The sequence below is a fragment of the Numenius arquata genome, chromosome 1 (genome assembly GCF_964106895.1).
Source record: "Numenius arquata chromosome 1, bNumArq3.hap1.1, whole genome shotgun sequence".
NCBI classification, from domain to species: Eukaryota; Metazoa; Chordata; class Aves; order Charadriiformes; family Scolopacidae; genus Numenius; species Numenius arquata.
Genome location: NC_133576.1, coordinates 53,927,623 through 53,951,189, shown reverse-complemented (window position 1 = coordinate 53,951,189; position 23,567 = coordinate 53,927,623). Strand labels below are relative to the sequence as shown.

The 23,567-nt window shown below is 38.1% G+C and overlaps 1 protein-coding gene across 4 annotated transcripts; it reads left to right on the top strand.

The window, feature by feature from the left end:
• Positions 1-5,187: 5,187 nt before the first annotated feature.
• Positions 5,188-23,567, top strand: ZFX (zinc finger protein X-linked). 4 transcript variants are annotated; one of them, XM_074145566.1, is made up of 7 exons: positions 5,188-5,276; positions 5,714-6,280; positions 14,780-14,929; positions 15,122-15,265; positions 15,358-15,492; positions 18,037-18,177; positions 19,694-23,567. In XM_074145566.1, the coding sequence occupies exons 1-7, from the start codon at positions 5,216-5,218 to the stop codon at positions 20,878-20,880; spliced, it is 2,385 nt and encodes a 794-aa protein (XP_074001667.1). In that variant the 5' UTR covers positions 5,188-5,215; the 3' UTR covers positions 20,881-23,567. The 4 variants fall into 4 exon arrangements, with proteins under 4 accessions (XP_074001667.1, XP_074001747.1, XP_074001826.1 ...); XM_074145646.1 differs by lacking the exon at positions 15,358-15,492; XM_074145725.1 differs by lacking the exon at positions 5,714-6,280 and having other exon boundaries at positions 5,216-5,276.

Sequence of the window (23,567 nt, the reverse complement as noted above, 5' to 3'; positions counted from 1 at the left end):
GCTACCAGCCGTGCCCTCTCCTGCAGGGCGCGATCTCCTCTCCTCCCTCCTTCCCGGCCGGCCGGAAACGGGGGCAGCGCTGGGAGGTTCGCCCGCAGCCTCCTTTGCTCGACCGCCCCGCCAGGGGCCGGGTGCGGAGGCGCGAGGTCCCCCCAAACCTCCTTGTCGTCCCCCCACTTCCCCTTGGTGCTGGCTTCTGCTCCCCTCTGACTGTCCCCTCTCCTGCAGAGGCCCCCGCCTGAGTGGAAGGTAGTTTCAAAGGGGCGCCCGGGACTGGTTATTTCCGTAATTTAGGGTTTGTTAAGCATTAGCTTTGGTGCTGTCTGACGCACAACATCTCTCTGAAAGCTGGAGAAAACCCGGGTTTTTTTTAAACCGGTTTCTGCAAATACCCACACCATTGAACTACAACAAAGAGGAAAAGACCTGAGATTTTTTTACAAAATCACAATGAAAACAGCAGTACAGATTCTCCTGCCAAAACTGAGGGAGGTGCGTCAAGAAGTAAACAGCTAAATGATTACATCGTTGCATTTGTAACATTGGTTTTGTTCTTCCAGCTATTCGCCTAATAATCGTGGGGCTTATTTCCAGGAGAAGAATTAGATGCTATAGGAGTATAATTTTTGTACCTTTCATGTGTGTGTGTGATTGAGAGCGTGTGTGTGCATCGCATTTTCCGTAAGTGGGTCACGTAGGGAGAGTTGTGACACTGCAGCAGTAGTGGAGACTGGACCCACAGTCGTCTCATAACCACAGCGAAGCTTCGGGTAGCTCGGGGCTCTAACCCAATTGGGACATCTAAGGCATGCTGCAATTTTTAATGTGATGTAGCAAGGCACGATGGGAACTTGGTTATGGTTGTACAGTCAGTCGTCTCAGCGTAGGTAGGGGCCGAGGCTTGGACGTGGAGAATTTTGCTTTTTGTGCCTTTATTTTTCAAAGAAGGGTCAGAGTTTTGCTGCGTATTTGGTTTATGCCCCTGACCCCAAATAAACAGATGTACTGTTCTTTCCTTAGGAGTAGACAAAGGACTATCTTTTTCTTAAGAACTATCAATTTCTTTTTCATAAGGATGGATTTTCTGAGATTTCCTCTTTTTCTCTTTTTCCCATTTCTTTTTTTTTTTTTTTGTGAGAGCAGAGAAACTGACAGTTTCTGTGGCATGTTAAAGCTCTTTCTTCTAAGGAACTATTTTTAAAGTTGTTCTCTCTTTAAAACGTGACAGCTCGTCTATTTCTTTTTATTTCACCTTGATTACCTTGCTAGGCCTATTGAGTCAAGGATTTGTAATGTGGCAAGACTAGTGCAGTGCCTGCGTTGCTTCTCTTGACTGATTGTACTCAAGATCAGATTTATGGAAAATACCCATTTATATTTTGGGGAGGTTATTTTATTTCTAATAGCTTAATACCATTTCTTCCATGAATATATATTTTTTTATCTTTCCTGCCACTTGAAAATATTGCCTTGACTTTCATAAAACTAAAACCAGCCAACACTGAATAAATAAGTAAAAATCAATTTGTAAGAACTACCTTTGCAGACAGAATTGGGTGTATTTCAGAGTTGTATTAATTCTCGATCCATGTGAAGCTGGTATAGACCCAAGCCAAGTAAAAGATGTAGATATTTAGTTCTTTTCAGCATTATAAAACCTAATTTTAGGGGCCTAGACATTTTCTGTCATAGTGGTAGAAGAGCAGTTGTTTGAACGAAGAGCCATGTAGATTTGGGCACTGAGAAGGACTAAGCGTAGGGGCATGGCTGGGCATCTGCTTCTCTTTGAGAGTTTAGGTTCCTAAACCGGAACTGAAAATTGACTGGGTGCCAGAACCTGCTCCTGAGGTAAGTGTCAGCTGGAATATTTTGAAAGAACTGAGAGGACTTTCTGCCCTTCTTGAAACCTTGCAAGAAATTGAACTGCTGGAATTACTTGTAGTACCACAGAGCCTAGGGCACTTGCCAAGGGATTTGAAGGTGTTTGGTGTGGTGCTTACAAGAAGCTCTGGTATTTCTTGTGTCACAGAGCAGTGTCTTCATCATGGAGCTGCCAGTTGGTACAGAACCATGTGGTATAACTTCATTTGTGTGGCTGAATCTTGGGCCCCTGTGCTGTCCCACTGCTCAGATGAAGAGCAAGCAGGAGGAAACACAGTATTTTCTCATCTACTGCCTAGAGTGTTCAAAACCTGATGTGATTTCAGGAAATTTTAGGGAATTTTTTTTTTTTCTATCCATGGATAGAAAAATGATGTCTTGCTGCCTTTTTGGACTGCAGATTTTGATTTATGTGCTTTTATCATTTAGGCATTTTAATTAAATCCTGTTTTACATGTCTTCATACTCTTCTGGTCCTCTTTGCACAGCAAATTTCTGTGGAAGTGGGGGCTTTGCTCTGGTGGAGCATTTTTAAAGTCTTTGTAGTTCTGCACAGGGATAAGAATGTCTGTACATTAATTTGTTGGCTGGGTCTAGGTACAAAAGCACATTATGAAAAACCTTCTTTAGGAGGAAACTCAGTCAAAAGGTTGGGTTTTTTTTTTCTTCTTGGGAACAAGTGCCAAAGTGTAAATCTGTGTCCTTTCTTAGACTTGGTCTTGAAAACCCGTGTGCCTGGGAAACTTCTTCAGTTTGTGTAGAACCTGAACCTTCATTTTGTAGCATATTACTCAATATGTAGCATATTATGCCCCTTAGGTGGAAAGACCTCGCCAATACAGAATATGCAGCTGAAGGTCTGCTGGGCTGTTACTGCTGGTGTCTTCATGAAACTGCACCATCGTGAAGATCACAGACTTGTTGGTTTTAGCATCTGTTGCCTGCAATCTGGGCAGCAGTGAAGAAATGGCATCAATGGGCTCGTTCTGGAAGCCAAGAAGTAGTGATGGCAGCCTCTGGGTCTCACGGGTGAAAAGGATAGACAGAAGGACAGTGAAGGAGAGCCTTGCTCATAGCAACAGGAATTTAGGGAAAGGATAGAATTGAGAAAGTGCATGCATGCATGAATCATAAGAAGTAGGAATTTGTGGTGGAGTGGTGGTCAGGTGGGTGATGAAAGCAGGAAGCAGAGAAAACAAATGCCAGTTCTTCCAGTAGCTAGTGCTGAACTGGCACTTCAAGCTGGATGGGTCCCAGCTGATCAGAGGCTAATATGTATGATAATACAATTGTCAAAAGCACAGGCAGAAACGGCGTCTTGACTTTTCCCAGAGAGCTGGACAGCGAGTGCTAGCTTCTGATGTGTGTGTTGCCCAAGGAGAGAGGCAATTTATTTCTGCCAACCTTTAATCCCCTCTGCCTCCTCCAAAAAAAAATCTCTGAATTGCTGATACACTCTTTGCTACAAATTGATGAGTAGCATGGCTTTGTGTGAACGATGGGAGTGTGCTGTGGTTATAAGCTGGAGAGATAAAATGTGCAGGTGAGGAGGTAATGAACATAATATAGGTACAGGCACACAGGAAGTTGGAGAAGAAGCTACAGAAAACTAAACACTAGAGAAACAAAACACTGAAGACAACACAGAAAAGATGACCAGATGAATAAGAAAGACATTTATAATAGACTGGCTAGGTATATACTGAATAGATGGAAGTAAACCAATTTGGGTATGAATAATTCTTGCTTAAATGACTGTATGAAACCTTGTGATTCTGTTCTTGTTTCTGTGGCATGCCAGAAGTTGATTGCCATCAGTCTGGTATGTGAGGCTGAGAAATGCTTTTCTTCTGCTCTTGATTCTGAAAAAAGCATTTATGTGACGAGCTGTTCCTCTTAATGGTGGATGCTTCTGACAGAAATGCTTGACAGAATAATTGTGAGGTGATTTATGTCCAGCTGGACACCACAATGATTTGTTAGCACAGCTGTCTTTAAAATATAGGGGCCTTCCAACTGAACATCACGCACATATGAGGCCCCTTGGAAAATTATTAGGCTGCTGCTGCTTTTCTTCCAGTTCAATTTCTAGCTATATTTCTCCCTCAACTCATAAAAATACATTTTCTCATATATAAATTAGGTGATTAGCTGCAAGGAGTTAAGAAGAGCTGAGCTAGAAAAATGATGAAGTCTAGAAAATACTTGCTACATGTTATGGTTGTAGTTTTGTGGGTTTGGAGTAGTTGTTAATTTTTTCTTTTGTATAGCAGTTGCCCCCATGAAGATTTAATTAATGTAGATGTTAGTTGACGTAATTTGGAAAGGTTGTGATTCTTGTGGAAACCTTGGGCAGAATCTTAATGTTTTCTCTATGTTCTATCACAGTGTTTTTGTGAAAGTATCATGGAAATGGGGAGATTTCTACCTATCACTGTGAAAAATGTTTGGAGAAAGGCAAATCACGTCTTCCATTTGTACAGGAACAGAAATGTGTAGCAACATTCTGTTGCCTTTTGCTCGTTCTGCACTTAAGGAGCTAGTTGGACCAAGTGCAAGGGAGTAGTACAAGTTCATGCTAGATCACATTTTACCCAACTAGCTTTGCCTGATCCTAATTATAATGCACACATTTAAGCAGCAAAATTTAGATTGCAGTTTCAGATTTTAGTAAATGTTTTAACTTTGTGGTCTTATTTGGTTCTTTTGTTAAGAAAATTGAAATCTTAATTTGTTATTACATATTGAAGAAACATTGACATTCTGTTCAAAGAAACATGGTATAATATGACATCAGTAATTTTTGAGAACTGGTAATATTTTTTAATACAAAAGCAAATAGGTACTTTGTCTTGGGGCAGGAGTTTTTAAAATATTCACACATCCAAGGTTTGAAAACATATGGTGTTATGTTCTGGAAGCAGTTTAGATTGATGATTTCAGTTCCTGAAGTGATATAAGAGTAACTTTCTCCTGACTGCCCAGGTGTGAACACAGAGGACGTCAAAAGCGGAGTGCATTTCAGATTATTAGCTGCTACCTTTAATTTATCTTATTGAGCTTTATTGATATGACAATGCTGTATTTTCCGCCATCCAAAAAAGATTTGAGTGTGAAGTTGTCTAGGCTTTGTCTTATTTATTTTTCTTTTTAATTTGTAAGATTGTAAGGAAATTGTATTTTCATACCCCTTAATCAGCTGCTTCTGTGTTTGTATGCGCCCAAAATTTCTGCTTTTTAGTGCGCAAAGGCAAACTTCCTTGCCGCAATATGAGTTAAATAACCTTTCTTCTTTACCTTTGACAGACACTGTGACTGATGAAAGTTAAAGGCCATGGATGAAGATGGGCTTGAATTGCAGCCACATGAGCCAAATGCATTTTTTGATCCAACAGGTCTGTCAGGAGTTAATATGTAGATAAATGTTCACATTAGATGCTCTTGACTGTCATTTATTTTGTCTTTGCTTAAAAGCGCTGTGCTGCATCAATCCTTTTGTATCGAGTAGTCGCTTTTAATTTTCAGTTGTTTTTATTACTCAGAGCAACATGAATGAGCTACTGTTCTGCCAAGTAATAGTTGTTTGGATATTGGGGGAGAGTCTAAAAATTGTTGTTCATCTTAATTACGTTAGCACCTATTGAGGACTTGCCTTATCAGCTCTGCCTATATCTGCCTATCTCAATTGCTTATAGGCTATTACGCCTGCTTTACTAAATTGCAGCATAAATGCAGTGTTAAAGTTGAAGTAAAATAGAAGTACTTTCAGTTATTAACCACTTCATCTGAGTTAGTTTTACAATTTAATTGCTACTTTAATTATGTTTTTCAGGAGCTGATGCAGGACATATGGATGGAGATCAGATTGTTGTGGAAGTACAGGAAACAGTATTTGTTTCAGATGTAGTCGACTCAGACATAACCGTGCATAATTTTGTTCCTGATGATCCAGATTCTGTAGTAATCCAAGATGTCATTGAGGATGTTGTTATCGAGGATGTTCAGTGCCCAGATATTATGGAGGAGCCAGATGTATCTGAAACTGTCATTATTCCTGAACAAGTGCTGGACACAGACGTAGCCGAAGAGGTTTCTTTGGCTCATTGCACTGTCCCAGATGATGTTTTAGCTTCTGACATAACAGCAGAAGCAATGTCTATACCAGAACATGTACTGACAAGCGAGTCAATGCATGTACCTGAAGTTGGACATGTAGAACATGTAGTTCATGATAATGTTGAAGAAGCAGATATTGTCACTGATACTCTGGGAACAGATGTTGTTTCTGAAGAAGTCTTGGTGGCAGACTGTGCATCAGAGGCAGTGATCGATGCCAATGGAATCCCTGTGGAACATCAAGACGAGAAGGGCAACTGTGAAGATTACCTTATGATTTCCTGTAAGTGTCTGGGTAAAGCCATCGAAATTCTTATGATATGGGCCCAAGTGATGCTTGAAATATCTGAGGGAGGGGTAATGACGATACCAAAACCATATTTTTATGTTATTTATTGAAATACAGATCTCACAAAGGTACTCAAATGGGGGTATTTTTAGGAACATGTACCAGCTAAAATTTCTGGTGAGGCTAATGGAGAGAAATACTGGCAAATGCTTGTCTGACTATAAATTATTTTGGTCGCATTTTGTAGCATATGAAGAAAAGAATAAGAATTCCAGTAAACTAAATGGCATATACTTAGTAAGAACTGGAAGAAAATAAATGACATTGCTTGAAAACGCATGTATATGCAGGTTACTAATATTATTGCCAAGACATAAAGAAAACAAAAAAAAAATGTCGTGGGAAAGAGAAAGTAAAAAAACCTGTTTTATGGAAATCCAAATGACAATTTGTTACCTTTATCTTGTTTTTTGCGAAGTCCCCACCCCTTCTACCCCATTTATAGTTAGATACAGGCAACAATATGGTTTTCTTTGCTGTTAGGATGTGTTTTCTTCTCTCAATAAGCAAAGGATGGAGGTATGCTGCTAACAAAAAGAGTAGCTAGTGCTGCTCACAGCTGAGAAGCAACCGTGAATATCTTAATCTCCCTGAGGAACAGTGGCACAATCCATTTGAATCATATTTCAAAAGACTTAAAGTAGAGGGTGGAGAAAATCAGAGCATACCATCAATCCTTTTTCTACTGAGGATATCCATTTGTGTGAACTAGAGCTTACTCTGTTAGTTATTACAATGCTTACTCAGTGCAGCACCTAGGAACATCAGAGTGTCCCTGCTGAACGTTTGTTTGTCAGAGAAATAGAAAAGCTTTGTTAGGCTCGTTTGTTTAATTGCCATTTCAGGCACTTCAGTTTTGTCTAGCATTAAATGACTCCATTGATGAGGCATACTTCATGCTCTGCTTCATTTACCTTTTTTTTCCTTTTCTTTTTTTTTTCCTTGGACACGTTTTTGAAATGTATAATAACTTGTTTTAATTTTATATTCTGTACTTATGGATTTTAATGTTGCTTCTCCTTACCTAGGATCACTGCATTTCTTAATTTATCATCTCTTGAGTTCCTTGAGTAACCTTGTGCAGCCATGTTTTGAGTTTATATGAGGTACAGTTAATTCTCTATTATCTGGGAAAACAATGAAATGGGATAATGCAAAGTGTGGATAACACAGAATATTGTAAAATTAAGCTGCAAAATCATGCTGAGGTGGAGTAGATCAGGGATGCTGCTCTCAGAAATAGTATTTATCCAAGCTAATAAATGCACTTTCTGATTCTGAACCTGACTTAGATCAGATGAAAGCAGCTGAAATGCATCTGCACGTGCAGCATAGTTAGGCAACAAAGTGGATGATCCACCTATGGCTAATTGCGGCCTGACTGTGTAAAGGCTCTGGTGGTGATCCTTAACCTGTTTCTTATCCCTGACTGTAGCTCTTTAAGATACTGTTGCTCCTGTCTCTCTGCTCACCCTTCCCCTGCAGGTTGTCATCCTGCAGCAGGGGCAGCAGAGTGAGGCCTCTGGGGCTGCTGTCATAGGAACACTTTGCAAACTCTGTCTGTGTAAATTCAAGTGAGAGGGGTGGGTAGATTATGTCCCATCCAACCGATGCCAGTGGCTGAATGAGGACAGAATGTCTTGGTGGCTGGCATGTTGCAATGATCCCTAAAATACCCCCCCAGCTAGGAAGTCTTCTTAGATGTACCAGTCATCGGCAGGTGGTAACTGGCAGAAAACACAGGAATTTAATTGTTCAGTTGTGCTGGAATATTCTCTGTTTTCAGTCATGTATTTCTGTAATTTCATACTCTATTTAATATTAAACGGCTCTTGATAGTCTTGTGATATAGTTTGGTTAGATTCAGAACCTTAAATAAGCCAGCATTTAAAACAATCGTTACGCTACAAAACATGCATCCTTTCTATTTGTGTTTAAAATGTTAAGTATGTTCTACAGTTCGTTTTAAAGGGAAGTTCCCTGTTACCACCTACTGTGTTTAAAGCCTGCATAACAAGTTCTTCTGGTTGTGAAGTCAGAGTCTAGTGCTTTTCCGTCAAGTAAAGACTATCTTGCCAAATAGTCTCTTCGTTGTATGGAAAACATTATTTTAATTAATTTCCATATTTCTTTGTTGCATTGGCAGTATTTGTGTTTATTGATCTGTTGACTGTCTCAGTTCTTCAGTTGAACTTAATATTAGGTGGTTTTTAAAAGGAACGTTAACCTGGTTTTTGATTTTTCATCCTAACCTGTAAATTCATGCTTGATTCTGGCAAACCTCCCTGAACTGCTAGGGCAGATGTTGGAATGTAATTTTGTCTGCTATTACAGTAGCCAAATGTAGCTGCTTCCCAGATCTGGGAGCTAGACTGTGTTCTTCAGGATGCCTTTGGCGGTCATCTTTTATCTAGTCACCTGCAAAGCAGGTGATGACACTTCATGTTCTTTCTGTTGTAGGTTTCTTAGTCTGTATCCTTCAATAGAAGTTATTGGCAAAACCTTTGCTGTCTTCTTCCTATCTTGTGGCTCTCTTTAGGTGTTTCTATTTTTGCTCCTAATGAGCTTGATCTATATAGATTTTCTTAAAATAAGACCGTTTTCTTAGCTTTATCCTGAAAATAGCTGTTTTGAAATGACTAATCTATGTGTGCTTTTTTTAATGTTGTGTTTCTACCTTCTTTCTTGGTTTCAGACTGGTTTCTGGTTTGTGTTTTCAAAGAGTACAGTCCCTGTGGGTTTCATTCTGTAACTTTGCATCAAGAAGCTCAGTGTTTTAATATTTCTTTTCCCATTTAGATATAATTCAGCCTCTACATGGATACACTTTTTTTTTTTTTTTGTCTTTTCATTTCCAAGATAATGTTTTTTGGCACAGCTTATATCATCACTACCTTTTGATGTACTCACCTTTTTTCTTGAATACTTGGACATTCACCCTCAAGCTTCATTTTTGATCCATAGTAGACTTGGGACACTTACAGTAGAGCAGAATCAAGAATCAGATATTCATTCAACAAAGAATGCAAACTGCTACTAGTTAGTAGCTCGAAAAGGATTCAAGGGGGTTTGCTAAATGGTGAGGCACAAAGGAGGTGTGACAAGGGGAGTCTGGAGAGAGGGAAAGGTAGCCTCTCAAAGTGTAAGCTGCAGTTTTAGGAAGTTACACGATGTTTGCAAATACAGGGGCTGTACTATGTCCATCCATATCCTTACTTTGCTCTGAGTTAGACATGTCTTTTCATTGTTGTATCTGAATTAACACTTTTCATTACAGGAGTCAGAACCCTCAAAGAGAGATAATAATGATTGCATCTTTTCATAGATCTAGGTGAAACCCATCTTTTCTCATCCTTGTTGGATGTTTAAGTTGAAAGCAATGGATCTGATCAACAAAGCCATAAAGTTCATGGCTTCATTAGGGCCATCCAGCAGACTTCCACTCAAGAAAACAAAGTGCTTTTTACTTCCTAAGCATAAGTAAATACCTCCCTCTTTTTCCCTGGAGATTCTTAAAGATGTAGGAAATCATGTTTTTCTTTATGTGAGATAGAACTTGCTGCCATGGAATTCCATGCTGGAATGGCGCCATTCCAGCTGCTCAGGAGGTCACCGTGAGAGGTGAGGGAGATGAGAGTTTCCTTGAGCTGAGTGATGCCTCAGAGCTTGGTCTGATTTGTGTGCCGGGGAGAGCAGGACAAGAAGGGCAAGTGTTAGATACCAGTTTGGAGCTCAGGAAGTTCTCTGCTAGATTGCTGCCCTTAGGGGAGCTTCAGATGCATAGGGTATACTGTTGCTTCTGTGTAATGGCAATGGCATTAAAGTCAAAATAGAACGGATTTCTATTTTCCTACAGGTTAGGAAACCTCCTTTGCCATTTCAGAGATAACTGGACAGTAAAAATAAGTTCCTTTAGTGGACTAGGAATTCTCTGCTATCAAGTGGAGTACAAGTAAAATGTTTCTGTCACAGATAACTGAACAAAGTCTGTCTGGGGAATACAGCATGCTTTTAATCTATTTTAGAGAAAACAGAATAGTTAGCAGTGGCCTTTTTCATTAAGAATTGTTAAATAGGGTTGTTTATTTTGTAAGCAGGCAAGTATCCCAAGATAGGCATTTTTTTAGCAGCAAAGAAAATCATTTGGGAACATAAAAGCTGACAAAATAGATTATTCTTGCCTAATTGCTCCTTAGACAGCTTTTAAGATCTGTTAAACTCATGTAGATACAGACCTTTTCTTAGAATATTTGTAAGAATTGTTTCAGTTTGTTATTTAGCAGTGAGCAGTGTGCACTTGCAAAAGATGGATGGTTTCTTAGTGCTTAAGTGCATTTTATCTTTTACAATTCATTTATTTTCCTCATTTAATTGCACATAAAGGATAAACAGTAGGAAAGAATAAATGTAAAAGCTTGCAGAAACCATTAAAAAAATGACAGTTAACAGATATTGGCATTTTTCTTGTTAGGAGTAAAAGACTGCAAGGCTACAAAGTCTCTCTCTGCTGATCCATTAAATATTGGATATAAAAAATGAAAACCAACTTCTTGAGGAAAGTATATGGGTCATGGTTTAACAAAAGATGTACCATTTAAGCCAGTGTAGGATCTTGGGCTAGCATTTATGCTCCTATATGGGGAAACTGGCCTCATTTGGGTTTTAAATACTGGTTTACTATCAAAGCACAGGGGTTTGTTTCTGTCCCAAGAATGCTATTGGACTTAATTTAATAGGAGGGTAAAGATATAGGAGATCATTATTGTTTTATAATTTATGACTTTGTGATTATTTTTTTTATTAGATGTAATGTTTTTTAGGAAACAAGTGCTGTCGTCATGATAGCACACATTAAGCAACCTGTTGTTGCCTACATCTTTTATTTCTTTGCTTTACCGTTTATTCCTCTTTTTTATCTGTTGGTCTCTTTTTGTTGATATCCTTGTAATGTAAATGGTAACTAGACAGGCTTTAAATATGGTACATCTTTCATGTTGTGTGACACCTTTCTCATCTCTTTGTGCTTTTAGTAAAAAATGAAGCATTATCTCTATATGGAAGCAATTCCTGCAACGTGCATACCTTTTTTAGCTGTTTCTTACAGCTCATAGTATGCAAAGAGCAGGCTCCTCTCATCAGTGAAGTCTGAGAAGAACATTAGCAAACTAGCCATAGAATGCATTCTTGCAATTTACGTAAAACAATGATGTGCCTAATAATTTTTATCTCTTTTTTTTTTTCTACTTGGAGAATTAGTCTGAATGCTTGTTTACTGAAGTGAAGCTACCAGCTAGTAGAGGGAGGGGGGAAATACACTTAAAGTTTTTAGTGTTCAGTTAAATATCTAATTAAATGGAGGCACAAGGTATGACAGCATTGGAATAATGCAAGTTTGAATTTTTTTTCTAGCTTGTGACTTGTGATTAGTTTAATAACTGCCTGGGGTCTCTGCTTGAAAGGAGGTGATCTCTTACAAGATTAACTAATACTTTTAAGTACTTTTGGGTTTTTGTTGTTTTGTGGGGTTTTTTTATTTCAAAGAGGAACAATGTAAGAGAAGATCAGTCATGCACAGTATTTGTGGGATCCCTTGATGGGCTGTGAATTTGAATGAAAAATTTAAACATCATCAGAGTTCCAACTTCAAACATAGATCAGTCAAGTATTTATGAATATCATTTTCTCTGATTGTGAGGCTGAGATACATGGAGAATGCAGAAACATAGGGGAAGTGTTAAATAGAAATCAAATTTCATAAATGCTGTCAGAGCATCAATGAATCAGTAGAGATAAAAGCTTATGTAGCCGTAGGACCAAATACCATGGAAATTGTGCTTTGTGTGGTAGATGCCCGTTCTCTTTTGCCTTGTTTGTCTCTTCTGATTTTTATCTTCTTTTTTTTTCCTACCTTTTTCTTTCCATCCTGCTTTCCTTCCTGTTACCTGTTTGGTACTGTACTGCAAATACTATTACTTTTAAAGCCCTTCAGGGGCTTTAGTTTTTCAGCTATTGCCACCTGTCAAGACTGAAATTTTTTCCTTTTGCATGAGAAAAGTTGGCCTAATATTCCTACACATGAATTTCCTTACAGTTTAATGGCGCTGTTAAAAAATATTTAAACCCGTTGTTACATATTGAACACACTATTGAATATGGAGGGAAATCAGGGATGGACAAACTCTAAATTGTGTAACGAATTTTTTTAATCATGACTTTGAACCTTGGAGAACTTGTTTCAAAGAGTAAATGGAGCATGTTTTTAAGATCTAGAATTCTGTTGTGTAAATGTTATCAATGAATACTTCCATATACGTATGGAAGTAAACTCTGTTTTGGTTAAAGAAACCAGCCTGTTTCAAATTGGTGCACATAGGTTTGTTTTCTCTTTGATTGCTTCAGCCATAATTTTCCTTCCTTGAACATGTTCCAGCATCAGTTGAGCTTGGTGGCAGGCTTCCCCTTTGGCTTCAGCAGTGTAAAAATCAGTCTACGCTCATTTGAAAGCATTCCAAGTACACGTGCGTGACACTGGAAACAGCCAAGTTAAAGGAGAACAACTACATAAATTTAGTATAGGAATGAAAGCAAGTTTACTTTTTGTCAGAGTTCCGGTGACGTTTGGTGTTTTATGCATATGCCAAAAAATTTATGAAAGTCTCCTCAATAACTGAATATGCGTACTGTGAAGCTGCGTTGTTAACATGACTCAAAAGAATATCTTAAGGTTTTTACTTTTGAAACGCTTTGGGGTTTCAACTACAAGGTGTTCGTTGTAGTGTGACACAAAATCACTTTTAAACATCGTACTGCTTGAAACATTCTGTACGGTGGCCATTGATTGTGAACTTGGCATAAGAGTATTTAATGTTTTTTCTGCTGCTCTTTTGGTGAGGAGATTTATTAATTTATTTTAGTGCTTCATAATTTAATGTTGTTAGTATTTCTTTGTGAATAATGATGCCTGCTTGAGAAATTGTACTTAAATACAATCATGATTGTATACATGAGACAGAACACATGCTAGTTTATCTTATTTAACAGCTAATATATTGACTTCATGGCAGGAAAATAATCGTAATAATGTTTTGAGGTATTTTTTTAAAAGCAGATCTTAAAGTAAATGGAAGAATTGCAGTTACTAAGTAGTTAACCATGATTTAGTTAGGGTAGTTTAATGAGTGCCAGTAAAATGAGCATACTATATTAAGTATTTTGTATGTGGTAGGCATGGTAGTTAAAAATTCTGTAACATTTATGGGACAGTTCTCACACTTCCTTTAGAATAAATTTCACGTCTTGTTCTCATGAATTGAATTCATGCGTGGCTCTGAGGGGACCATGTCAGCCTCCAAAAGGGACTTTATGGACAGTAAAGTCACAAATTACAAACCTGTGCCATCATGTTAAGAATTCTTAAATGATCTGAACACATGAGAAACTTGTGAGGCTTTTGAAATTGAGACATTCTCTGAAGGCCTTGAGATGCTAGATTTGATTTTTGTGAACACATATTTAGTATTTATGTCTTGAAAACCCACGCTTGGTAAAGTAAGATGGTGTGTGGGTGTGCATGCCGATGCAGAGTGTGTCTTAAAAATCAGAAATGTGTTCCTCGTAAAGCTGGCTGTTAGCCCTATTTATGTGGGAGGCCTAGGCAAGTTACGGCAATTCAAGCTGAAGTATGGTGTCTGTTCACTTCTGAAAGGAAGAGAGGAAAATTTGAGATGATAGTAAGGAGAGTGTATAGGGCTCCAGCATAAAATTGAGTGCAAATCCCTTTCACTAAGGGCACCATGAACAATTAGTTGAATAGGTTCACCAGTGTTGTAGTGTCAGCGCAGTGCTTTGACACTGTGCTTGATCCCTCAGCTGTTGAGTGGATTAGAAAAGTGGAGGGGTTTCTTCCTGTAGTTTTCATTTAGGTTTCCTCTCTGAGCTGAAGAAGCATCAGTAACACCGCGATGCAAGGAACCAGGTCTGGCTGGCAGAAATAGTACCCCTTACGTTAGAGACAGGGTCGAGCAACAGATAATGCTTTTGTAAAAAACAGTTAATAGCTTATTAGTTGTGAAGGAGGAAGCAATTAAAACTGAGAGTAAGTGAAATTATGCCGAAGAGTAAGTACTAACGTGCAGTTTCTTCCTACCATCATCTTGCTGCAGATCACTGTTTTCTTATTAGTGTTGCCTGGTGTGGTGCTCATGCTTCTAGTCATATCACTGCAGCCCTCCTCCCCCTTAACTAGATGATATGGCTTGAGTTTATTTCTGTGTTTATTGTCGTTTTCAAGGATATGAAAAAAGTATTTATGGGTAGGTTCTTTATCACGACTTAATTTTAAACTGCTTCCAAATTTGAGTAATAACATAATAAAGTATTTCATATATGTCTGTCTGTATATGACTGGATAATTGTAATAACTTGTTTTTGTAGTGGATGATGCTGGTAAGATAGAACACGAAGGTTCTGCTGAAATTACCATGGAAGCAGAGTCAGAAAGTGGCTCTTGTAAAGTGGATGGCATTTGTCCAGAAGTCATCAAGGTCTATATATTCAAAGCAGATCCTGGAGAAGATGATTTAGGTAAAATACGCTCATTTTAGAATACTCCAACCTGACATTTGAAATTTTGCACAAATAAAGACTGTGGTTTCTCAGGTCATTTAGACTGCGGATCTAAATGTTAGAGAGTTATAAACTTTCAGTTTGCTGTGGTTTAGTATAGAATTTGAACAAAGTGTATTTAAAATATTTTGCTCTGGTCTTCCTAATTAGGCGGCACGGTAGACATTGTGGAGAGCGAGCCAGAGAATGACCACGCAGTTGGATTACTTGATCAAAATAGCAGTATTCGTATTCCAAGGGAGAAAATGGTTTACATGACTGTAAATGATTCTCAGCATGAAGATGAAGACTTAAGTAAGTAGGTGGCTTTCATTTGGGAACAGGGATTTTCACTTTCAACAGTGCAGTGTTCCTATTAATTTTTTCTTGACTTCTTTTTCCCTTAGATGTTGCAGAAATAGCTGATGAGGTTTATATGGAAGTGATTGTAGGAGAGGAGGATGCAGCAGTGGCCCATGAACAGCAAATTGATGACACTGAAATTAAAACTTTCATGCCCATAGCTTGGGCAGCAGCTTATGGTAGGTAATACTCAAAGAATTCTTCCTGGTGACACTGTCTATAGCAAAACGTCGGGGATTGTTTTTTGGAGGGTAGTGGAGTATTTATGCTTTTGTGTTTGTTTATAAAGTTTTAGTTTAAAAATGATTTCTTGGCATAACAAGCCTTAAAAAGAGCAGAGAAAAGCTGTAAGGCAGGCTGCTTCTTATTCCTATTTTAGCAGGTATTTTCCTTTGTATTTTCATGTTGTAGAAGGGGAAGTACATGAGCTTTCAGTTGAAAAATCACATCTCAAGTACATCTGTCCTTCACGGTTTAGGACACAGTAAGAGCTGGCTTGGGAATAGAACTGAATATTTTTATTTGGTGGTAAAAAAAAAAAGCAGATGGGAATATGTAAGAGTCAGCGTAACAGTGAAAAAGCAACAGTGAACTCTAGCTTGATTTAAATGCTTTCTAGAAGCATCGTATAAATACATGATTTCACTAATGGAAATAATTAATTGATTAACAAAAAAGAAGCTGGAGGGTGACATCTTAAAATTATAGCAGAACCTTGAGAATATTTCTCGCATGTGAAATCATTTTCCTTGATCACTAGTATCTGCGCACCAACTGGTGTACAAACTGATTTCCAAACCTTATGTAAGCTGGTAGACCAAAATCTCGTCTCAGAAAGGTTGCTGTATTGCCACATTCTCCTTCTGAATGTAATTTGAGTAAACAAAGCAGAAGAAATAGTGGAGTACAGGACAAAATTTAGGTTAAATGTCTGTATGGTGGGGGCTGTGGTGATGATGCCAGCAAAAAAAAAAAAAGGCAGGGATGCATTGGGGGCTGGAATCATGGGCATATGTCAAGGAGGGCAAGATTTCAGGGAGCAGTGTGTGTTAAAAGTTGTTTAGGAGATCGGTGGTAGCACACCCAGAGCCTTATCTTTGGCTATATACTGGTGAGCACAATTTCAGTGGAGAGGAAAGACAGAAGCCAGGATGAGTGGGAATTAAAAATGAAATCAAGTGAACTCGAAACAACAGTTGTAGACTGAACATTCAGTGATTTTTGGAGAAGGAGGAGAAAATGGAGCAGAGTGTATTAAGAACAGAAAGACTGAACTGAAAGAACAATGTAACAACGTGGGAAACAGTGGAGTTATTGCATTGTCAGTAGTAAGCAGCCTAACATGCAAGGTAAGAGGTGACAGGAAGGGAAGAAAAAATGAAGCATGAAGGCATGAAGGTGGCAGAGGTTTGTCATCTGCATTTCCTAGAACTCTTCTCCATTTAAGGAGGGTTTAAGAGCTGATTAACAAGGGCATCTTAAAATGTTAAATTTGTTTTGTTGCTGTATTGTAGCAAAGCCTACCACAGTCCCACTGTGCTTTACATTCCAGAAAGTTCTTACAATTTTATTCTAGTATTAGGAAATGTTTGGGGCCTGTTTTGGATTATACTCTAGAAGGATTCTTCATGCACCTGTTGCAAACTTGCTACCTGTAAGGTGTGAAATGAGTTTTTGTTTTCAGCGTTTGTCACTTGCCCCGTTTGCTGTTGAACACTTCAGCTAGCATATAGATCAGAATCTCCAGGATTTGCACATGCCTCTTCTTGGCTCTGAATCTTACATTAATCATGAATATTCATTCTCAGCACTCTACAAAGGGAACAGCTATTAAGCATCTTGCACTTTCTTCCACTTCAGTCTTCCTGTCTTATCTATGTGCTTTGCTTTCACTAGGAACTGTTGCCTTCTATTGATTCAAGTAAATACTTAACCACAAAATTTGTCATTTAAATTTACTTGTGCCCTTACATCACCAGTGTTAAACTGATTGTCATTAAATACCTTCCCAAATATATAAATCTATTTACTTGTAATTTGCATGTTTGTTTTACATCCAGTGATACCATTTGTGTATTAAACATGAAGCTCTGTGAGGCAAAGATTGTCTCCTTCTTTCTTTCTATTATATAATACTGAGCATGCTCTTTGTTCTCAAGTAGAAAGAATTTGTAAGTGTTAAAGCATCAGGTGTACCAGTAGTAAGTACTGTACCTTCTGTGCAAGTTTACGGGCTGTTCAGAATGATTCTTTGATTGCAGATTCAGTTCTGAAACTTGTTGTGCGAGAAACTTCAGTCCAGAAGTGAACGGAAGCTCACACATGAGTGTATTTCAGGACTGAGAAGAAAATAGGGCACAGTAAATATTGTGACATGCTGTTGTTTACTGCTGTTAAACATTTTGGGCATAATTAGCAACCAAAGAAATGTAAAAAGTACTGCATTTAGAGGAGAACTATTTGTGAAATAGAAAACCATTAATTCCTGTAAATGGTCTACTCATATAAAATTAGTTTAACAAAGCCAGTGCTTCCAGGTTCATAATACTAAGCATAATTTCCAAGTTAAATACAGAGAAGTTTTGCAGCTCATCCTGTACATTATGGTTTGATTAAATGTCCAGATAATAGTTTATAATTTCTTGTATTGTCATTGTAGAATTTGTTACTCAAATAATCTGTAGAGTGGTGATGGTAGGTAACTTTTTACCTTATCTTGTTAGGTAATAATAATGATGGCATTGAAAGTCGGAATGGCACTGCAAGTGCTCTTTTGCACATAGATGAGTCAGCTGGACTTGGGAGACTGGCTAAACAAAAACCAAAGAAGAAAAGGAGACCTGAGTCTAGGCAGTATCAAACAGGTGAGTATCTGGTGGCTGGTTGTACTCTCCTTCCTCCGGGCAGTTATAAAGAGATGTACTTTGCTGGTAGGGTGTGCAGTGTCTCGTAAAACCTGCGATTATTTTGGGACTTATTTTGTTGACAACATTTCTACATCATAAATTAGTGCATGCTTAATTTTAAAGTTCTTAAACAGAGCTGGTTTGGATTGGGGGGTGTATTTTAAAGGAAACCATCTCTGACAGAAAAAATCAGTACCATTGCAAAAGGTTGAAACCCTATGTACTTAACTTGCCACACCAATTTTAATATTTAATGTAACTTTTTTAAAGATGAAGTTAGATAGACAGTGTTCTGTGATAGTACTTTTAAGGAACCCTTTTTGACATTTATGAAAATACATAGAACAACACATTTCATTATATCAGCTCAATAAAGAGCTGGAAAATCTGAACTTTATGTGTTACAGTAGGTAGTGTAACTTCTGTGCCCTTTTCTGTTTTAATTGTGAAATAAATTGCCTTGATGTTCACAGCAGTGTTCTTACTTGCATCTGTAAGAACAGATGCGCTGTTTTGGCGTTATTTGGTTTCTGCTGTTACTGTGTTATGGTCCGAATGATTTATTTGGTCTGATGAAGTTGAAAAAGCACGACTGTTTTCTTTAGTAGCCTTACCTTAAATAATACTAAAAGTTTCTTTCCAAATTGTGAGTTAACTGTAGGAGTTTGGTTTTGTCTAGCACTGAATTAGTAAACCAGGCAAATTTTAATCTTAAAGTTTGCTTTTTCTATTTCCAGCTACCTAGGCAGTTCTCCTGCTAAAATATTTTTGGAAAAGAGAGCTTTTTAGCATGCCTAGACAAATTCAGGGTAAACAAATCAGGCTGATGGATGAGTGCAAATAAGCTCCATAGCTTTGAGGTGCCTGTGTATGAAATGTGTTCTCATTGATTCCTGCTTGCTACCTCTTCAGAGTGTAACTGTGACAGATGGCACAAGGAGGAGGTGTTAGTTTGGGGACATGTGAATTGTAGTCAGCAGTAGGTGATGAAGCTGCCAGATTAAACTTTATCTACAGATTCGTGGAAAGTCAAAGGAGATCATGTGCTATGCTTACTACGTAATACTCTGTTTAACAACTTGGCTGCTGTTCTTTGCACCAGTGTCAGTTTCTGTGTGTATTTAATGTGTGAACTTGCTCAGAATTCTTCAAGGTAGAATTATTTGAGCTGAAGAACAGCTGGGTGATGCTTTGGTTGTCTCCATCAAAAAACAGTACTTCCTTTCTCCTGACGATGAGTGAAAGTAGTAATTCCCTCAGATTCTTCTACCTAACCCACTAATGAATGAAAGTAGTAATTCCCTCAATTTCTTTTACCTAACCCAGTAACGAGCTTGTTTATTATATAGTATAGTGTGTGTGTCTGACTGATCTTATTTAACAATTCAGCTGATTGTTAGGGTTGAAATACGACATTTACTGAAGTGTAATATCGTAGTATAATATTGATTAAGGGTTTTTTGTTGTTTTTCAGCAATAATCATTGGCCCTGATGGTCATCCGTTGACAGTCTACCCCTGCATGATTTGTGGAAAGAAATTTAAATCTAGAGGTTTCTTAAAAAGGCACATGAAAAACCATCCGGAGCACCTTCTTACTAAGAAGAAATACAGATGCACAGACTGTGATTACACTACGAATAAAAAAATAAGTTTACATAACCACTTGGAGAGTCATAAGCTGACCAACAAAACAGAAAAGCTTATTGAGTGCGATGAGTGTGGGAAAAGCTTCTCTCACGCAGGAACTTTATTTACTCACAAGATGGTGCACAGGGACAAAGGAGTTAATAAAATGCACAAGTGCAAATTCTGCGACTATGAGACAGCAGAACAAGGATTACTGAGTCATCACCTTTTAGCTGTCCACAGCAAGAACTTTCCTCACATTTGCGTGGAGTGTGGCAAAGGATTTCGCCATCCGTCGGAGCTGAAGAAGCACATGCGAATCCACACTGGTGAAAAACCGTACCAGTGCCAATATTGCGAATACCGATCTGCCGACTCTTCTAACTTAAAAACTCACGTAAAGACTAAACACAGTAAGGAAACGCCGTTCAAGTGCGATATTTGTTTCCAGACTTTTTCAGATACCAAAGAGCTGCAGCAGCATACGCTTATGCATCAAGAAAGTAAAACACATCAGTGTTTGCATTGTGACCACAAGAGCTCAAACTCGAGTGATCTGAAACGACACATAATTTCAGTCCACACAAAAGACTATCCTCATAAGTGTGACATGTGTGATAAAGGCTTTCATCGGCCTTCGGAACTGAAAAAACACGTGGCAGCTCACAAGGGTAAAAAATTGCACCAATGCAGACATTGTGACTTTAAGATTGCAGATCCCTTCATTCTGAGTCGCCACATACTCTCAGTTCACACAAAGGATCTTCCGTTCAGGTGCAAGAGATGTAGAAAGGGCTTTAGGCAACAAAACGAGCTGAAAAAACACATGAAAACACACAGTGGCAGGAAAGTTTATCAATGTGAGTACTGTGAGTATAGCACTACAGACGCCTCAGGCTTCAAACGGCATGTTATTTCCATTCATACAAAAGACTACCCTCACCGTTGTGAGTATTGCAAGAAAGGTTTCCGAAGGCCTTCAGAGAAGAACCAGCACATTATGCGGCATCATAAAGATGTTGGGCTGCCTTAAAGTCTCTTTCACAGACTTACGGCTGGAATTATAAAGGAATTTTGCCTTTCAGGCACTTAGCTTATTTTAAAGCAAATCACCTGCGATCACACACAAAAAAAAAAACAACAAAAAAAAAACATACTGTGCATTTGATTTGTTGCTGTATAAAAATAGGATTATTGCTTCTAGTTGACTTTTATACCTTTTGTTCAATAGCGTGTTCTGAATTCTATTCAGTTTGTTTAATAAATGAAGAAAAGATGGCAACAATAAAGTTGCATTTAATAAAGTAAACCCTGTCTCTTACTGAATTTTTCAACCGTAATAGTTTATTTAAGTATATTTATCTTACTGACCTCGTTGATACTCACAGTGTCCATGTTAATGCAGTTTTGTCGTGAATTTTAAAAATATGAAATTTCGTTTGATAAAATTGTCAGAGGTGTGTATAAAATGGGGAATTGTGATGCTGGAGGTAAAGTCACTAGGGCCCACCTGATTATCTTGTTTTGACTCTAGACTTTGTGGCAGGTTAACTGTTTTCCATTTGAGGAGTTACACATCTGACTTTATTGTGGAAAACTATTCTGCGTTTTAATTCAGGTTTCAGAGGTAAAAATATTTTCAGAGTGGTTTGGGGCATTTGTTACCTTTCTTTGACGGATTTAAAAGTATGCTCAAATATTATGTTTATTGTTCTGTGCTTCTTTGTCTTTGAAAGGATTTGCCTGTTACAAAATGAGTTGGGTTTTTTTTTTGTTCCAATTTACTGCTGTCTTAATGTTGGAAACATGAAATACTGTTGTTCCATTTGCAGAGTTAATAGATCACAACTGTCTGTACGTGCCGGTAAACGTACCTCAGACTTAATGCTTTTATGTATATTGGTATTTCTTTGAAAGAACAGCTTGTGGTTCAGGTCATGTTTTTATTGTTTTAGAATAAAATTTAAGACCAAGAGGTGCCTCGATTTTGGAAACCAGATATTTACAGTGGGAGCTTCAGAGGGGGATGTTGTGGAGCAGATGCATTCATAAGGAGTACAGATGTTTTAATGTAGATATCCTTCATAAGAAAAGTAACTTATGATAGTAACAGAACTGTTTCTAAATTGAATGTTTTTTCCTGAGCCATTAGCAGCTCTGTTAAGCTGCTGTTTATTAATTAGTACAGTATCCAGAATTAACCCAGTTCTTTTAATCTGTTTATAAACAGCTGGGAGAACATTACAATTATTATATGTAATTTTGCCACCTGAAGACTATTATAAAATAGCGCCATATCATTTGCTAATTGCAGCATAAATGTACCAAGCACTAAGTCACGTACCTTAACAACAACTGTGGAGCAAAAAAACCCAAACCATTTAATTACATGCCAGATTTTAGGACCCGGCCCTGCTCCCCTTGCCCAAATTCCTGCCGAAGCCAGTGGTTGATGATGGACTGCAGAACTGGGACCCGGCTGCCTGCCAGCTTGGGATAGATTTGTCACCAGCAACTCATTAATGGAAAGGGTTCAGAACCTGGCCCGGCGTTGTTTCTAGGCAGGCAAACTTCCTGTTGGACTCAGACAGGAATTGAATTTCAGTGATGATTTCAGGTTTGGGGTAACAAAAGGACAAAGGTTTCCTTTCACATCCGCATCTTCTAAGCCTTTCGTACTTCGTTTTGTTACCAAGCCCTGCTCCTAGTGCTCAGCCCCTCTGTTCCACTCTAAGCCCAAATACTTGTGGGTTTAATTTGCAGTTCAGGAGAGCCGAATGCCGTGTCGCTACTTTTATTGTATAATGTGTTTGGGGTTTTTTTTTATTTCGATGCCTGCTTGACAGTGCCCCCAGACTTGCCCGACGTTCTTTTGTATAATACTGCTACTAACGGGCCGCGAACCTTTAGCGTGTAATAAATACCTATAGATGTGCTGCGCTGTGCCTTCGCTGAAACACCCGGGGAAGTCCGTGGATTATCCTACCTGGCCGTAGCTGTCTGCCCCGCTGCCTACTGATTGCCAAAATCAGATGCAGTAAAAACCCAGCGGAGGTTGGCCATTGGCATCTTGCAGAGTACCCTCCTGTCACCTTTTTTTCCCCTCCCCTCTTCAACGTTCAAGCATTTTCTAACTGGAAACCTGAAAAGTGTACAGAATCTGCATAAATTTCCCTAGCGTTGCCGAGGATTTTAGCCATTTTGAACTTTATTTTTTTAAATAAGCTGAAAGACAAAGAACACAATTTTACACATTTTTCTTTCTCTTACGTAGCCTGGAATCATACACACTTTTTTTTTTTTTTTTTTTTTTTTAAAGCACAACATTGAAACTTTTTTTTTAATGAATAAGGGTTTGGTCAAGTGGATTTTGTAAAATGTATTTGTCTGTATAAAGAGAAAATGAATTATAGTTATTGTTAATGTACTGACATTAGTTACAGGTTAGTTTTAATTCTTAAATAATTTGCTTAGCAAATGCTATAAAATGGATGTTTCAGTTTAATGTTTAAAAAAGGTACAGATTTTTACAAGGACATAATATAAATTATTGTTCTGTAGAAAATACCCTGTTAAATATTGTATACGTCCTTCCCTCTGTACACTTTGTAAAAAAGACAAAAGAAAAAAACAAAATACATAGAATCATATAGGGATGTGTGACATTATTGTAATTGTGTACTTGATAATAACGTGAAAAAATAAAATTCAAAATATTTT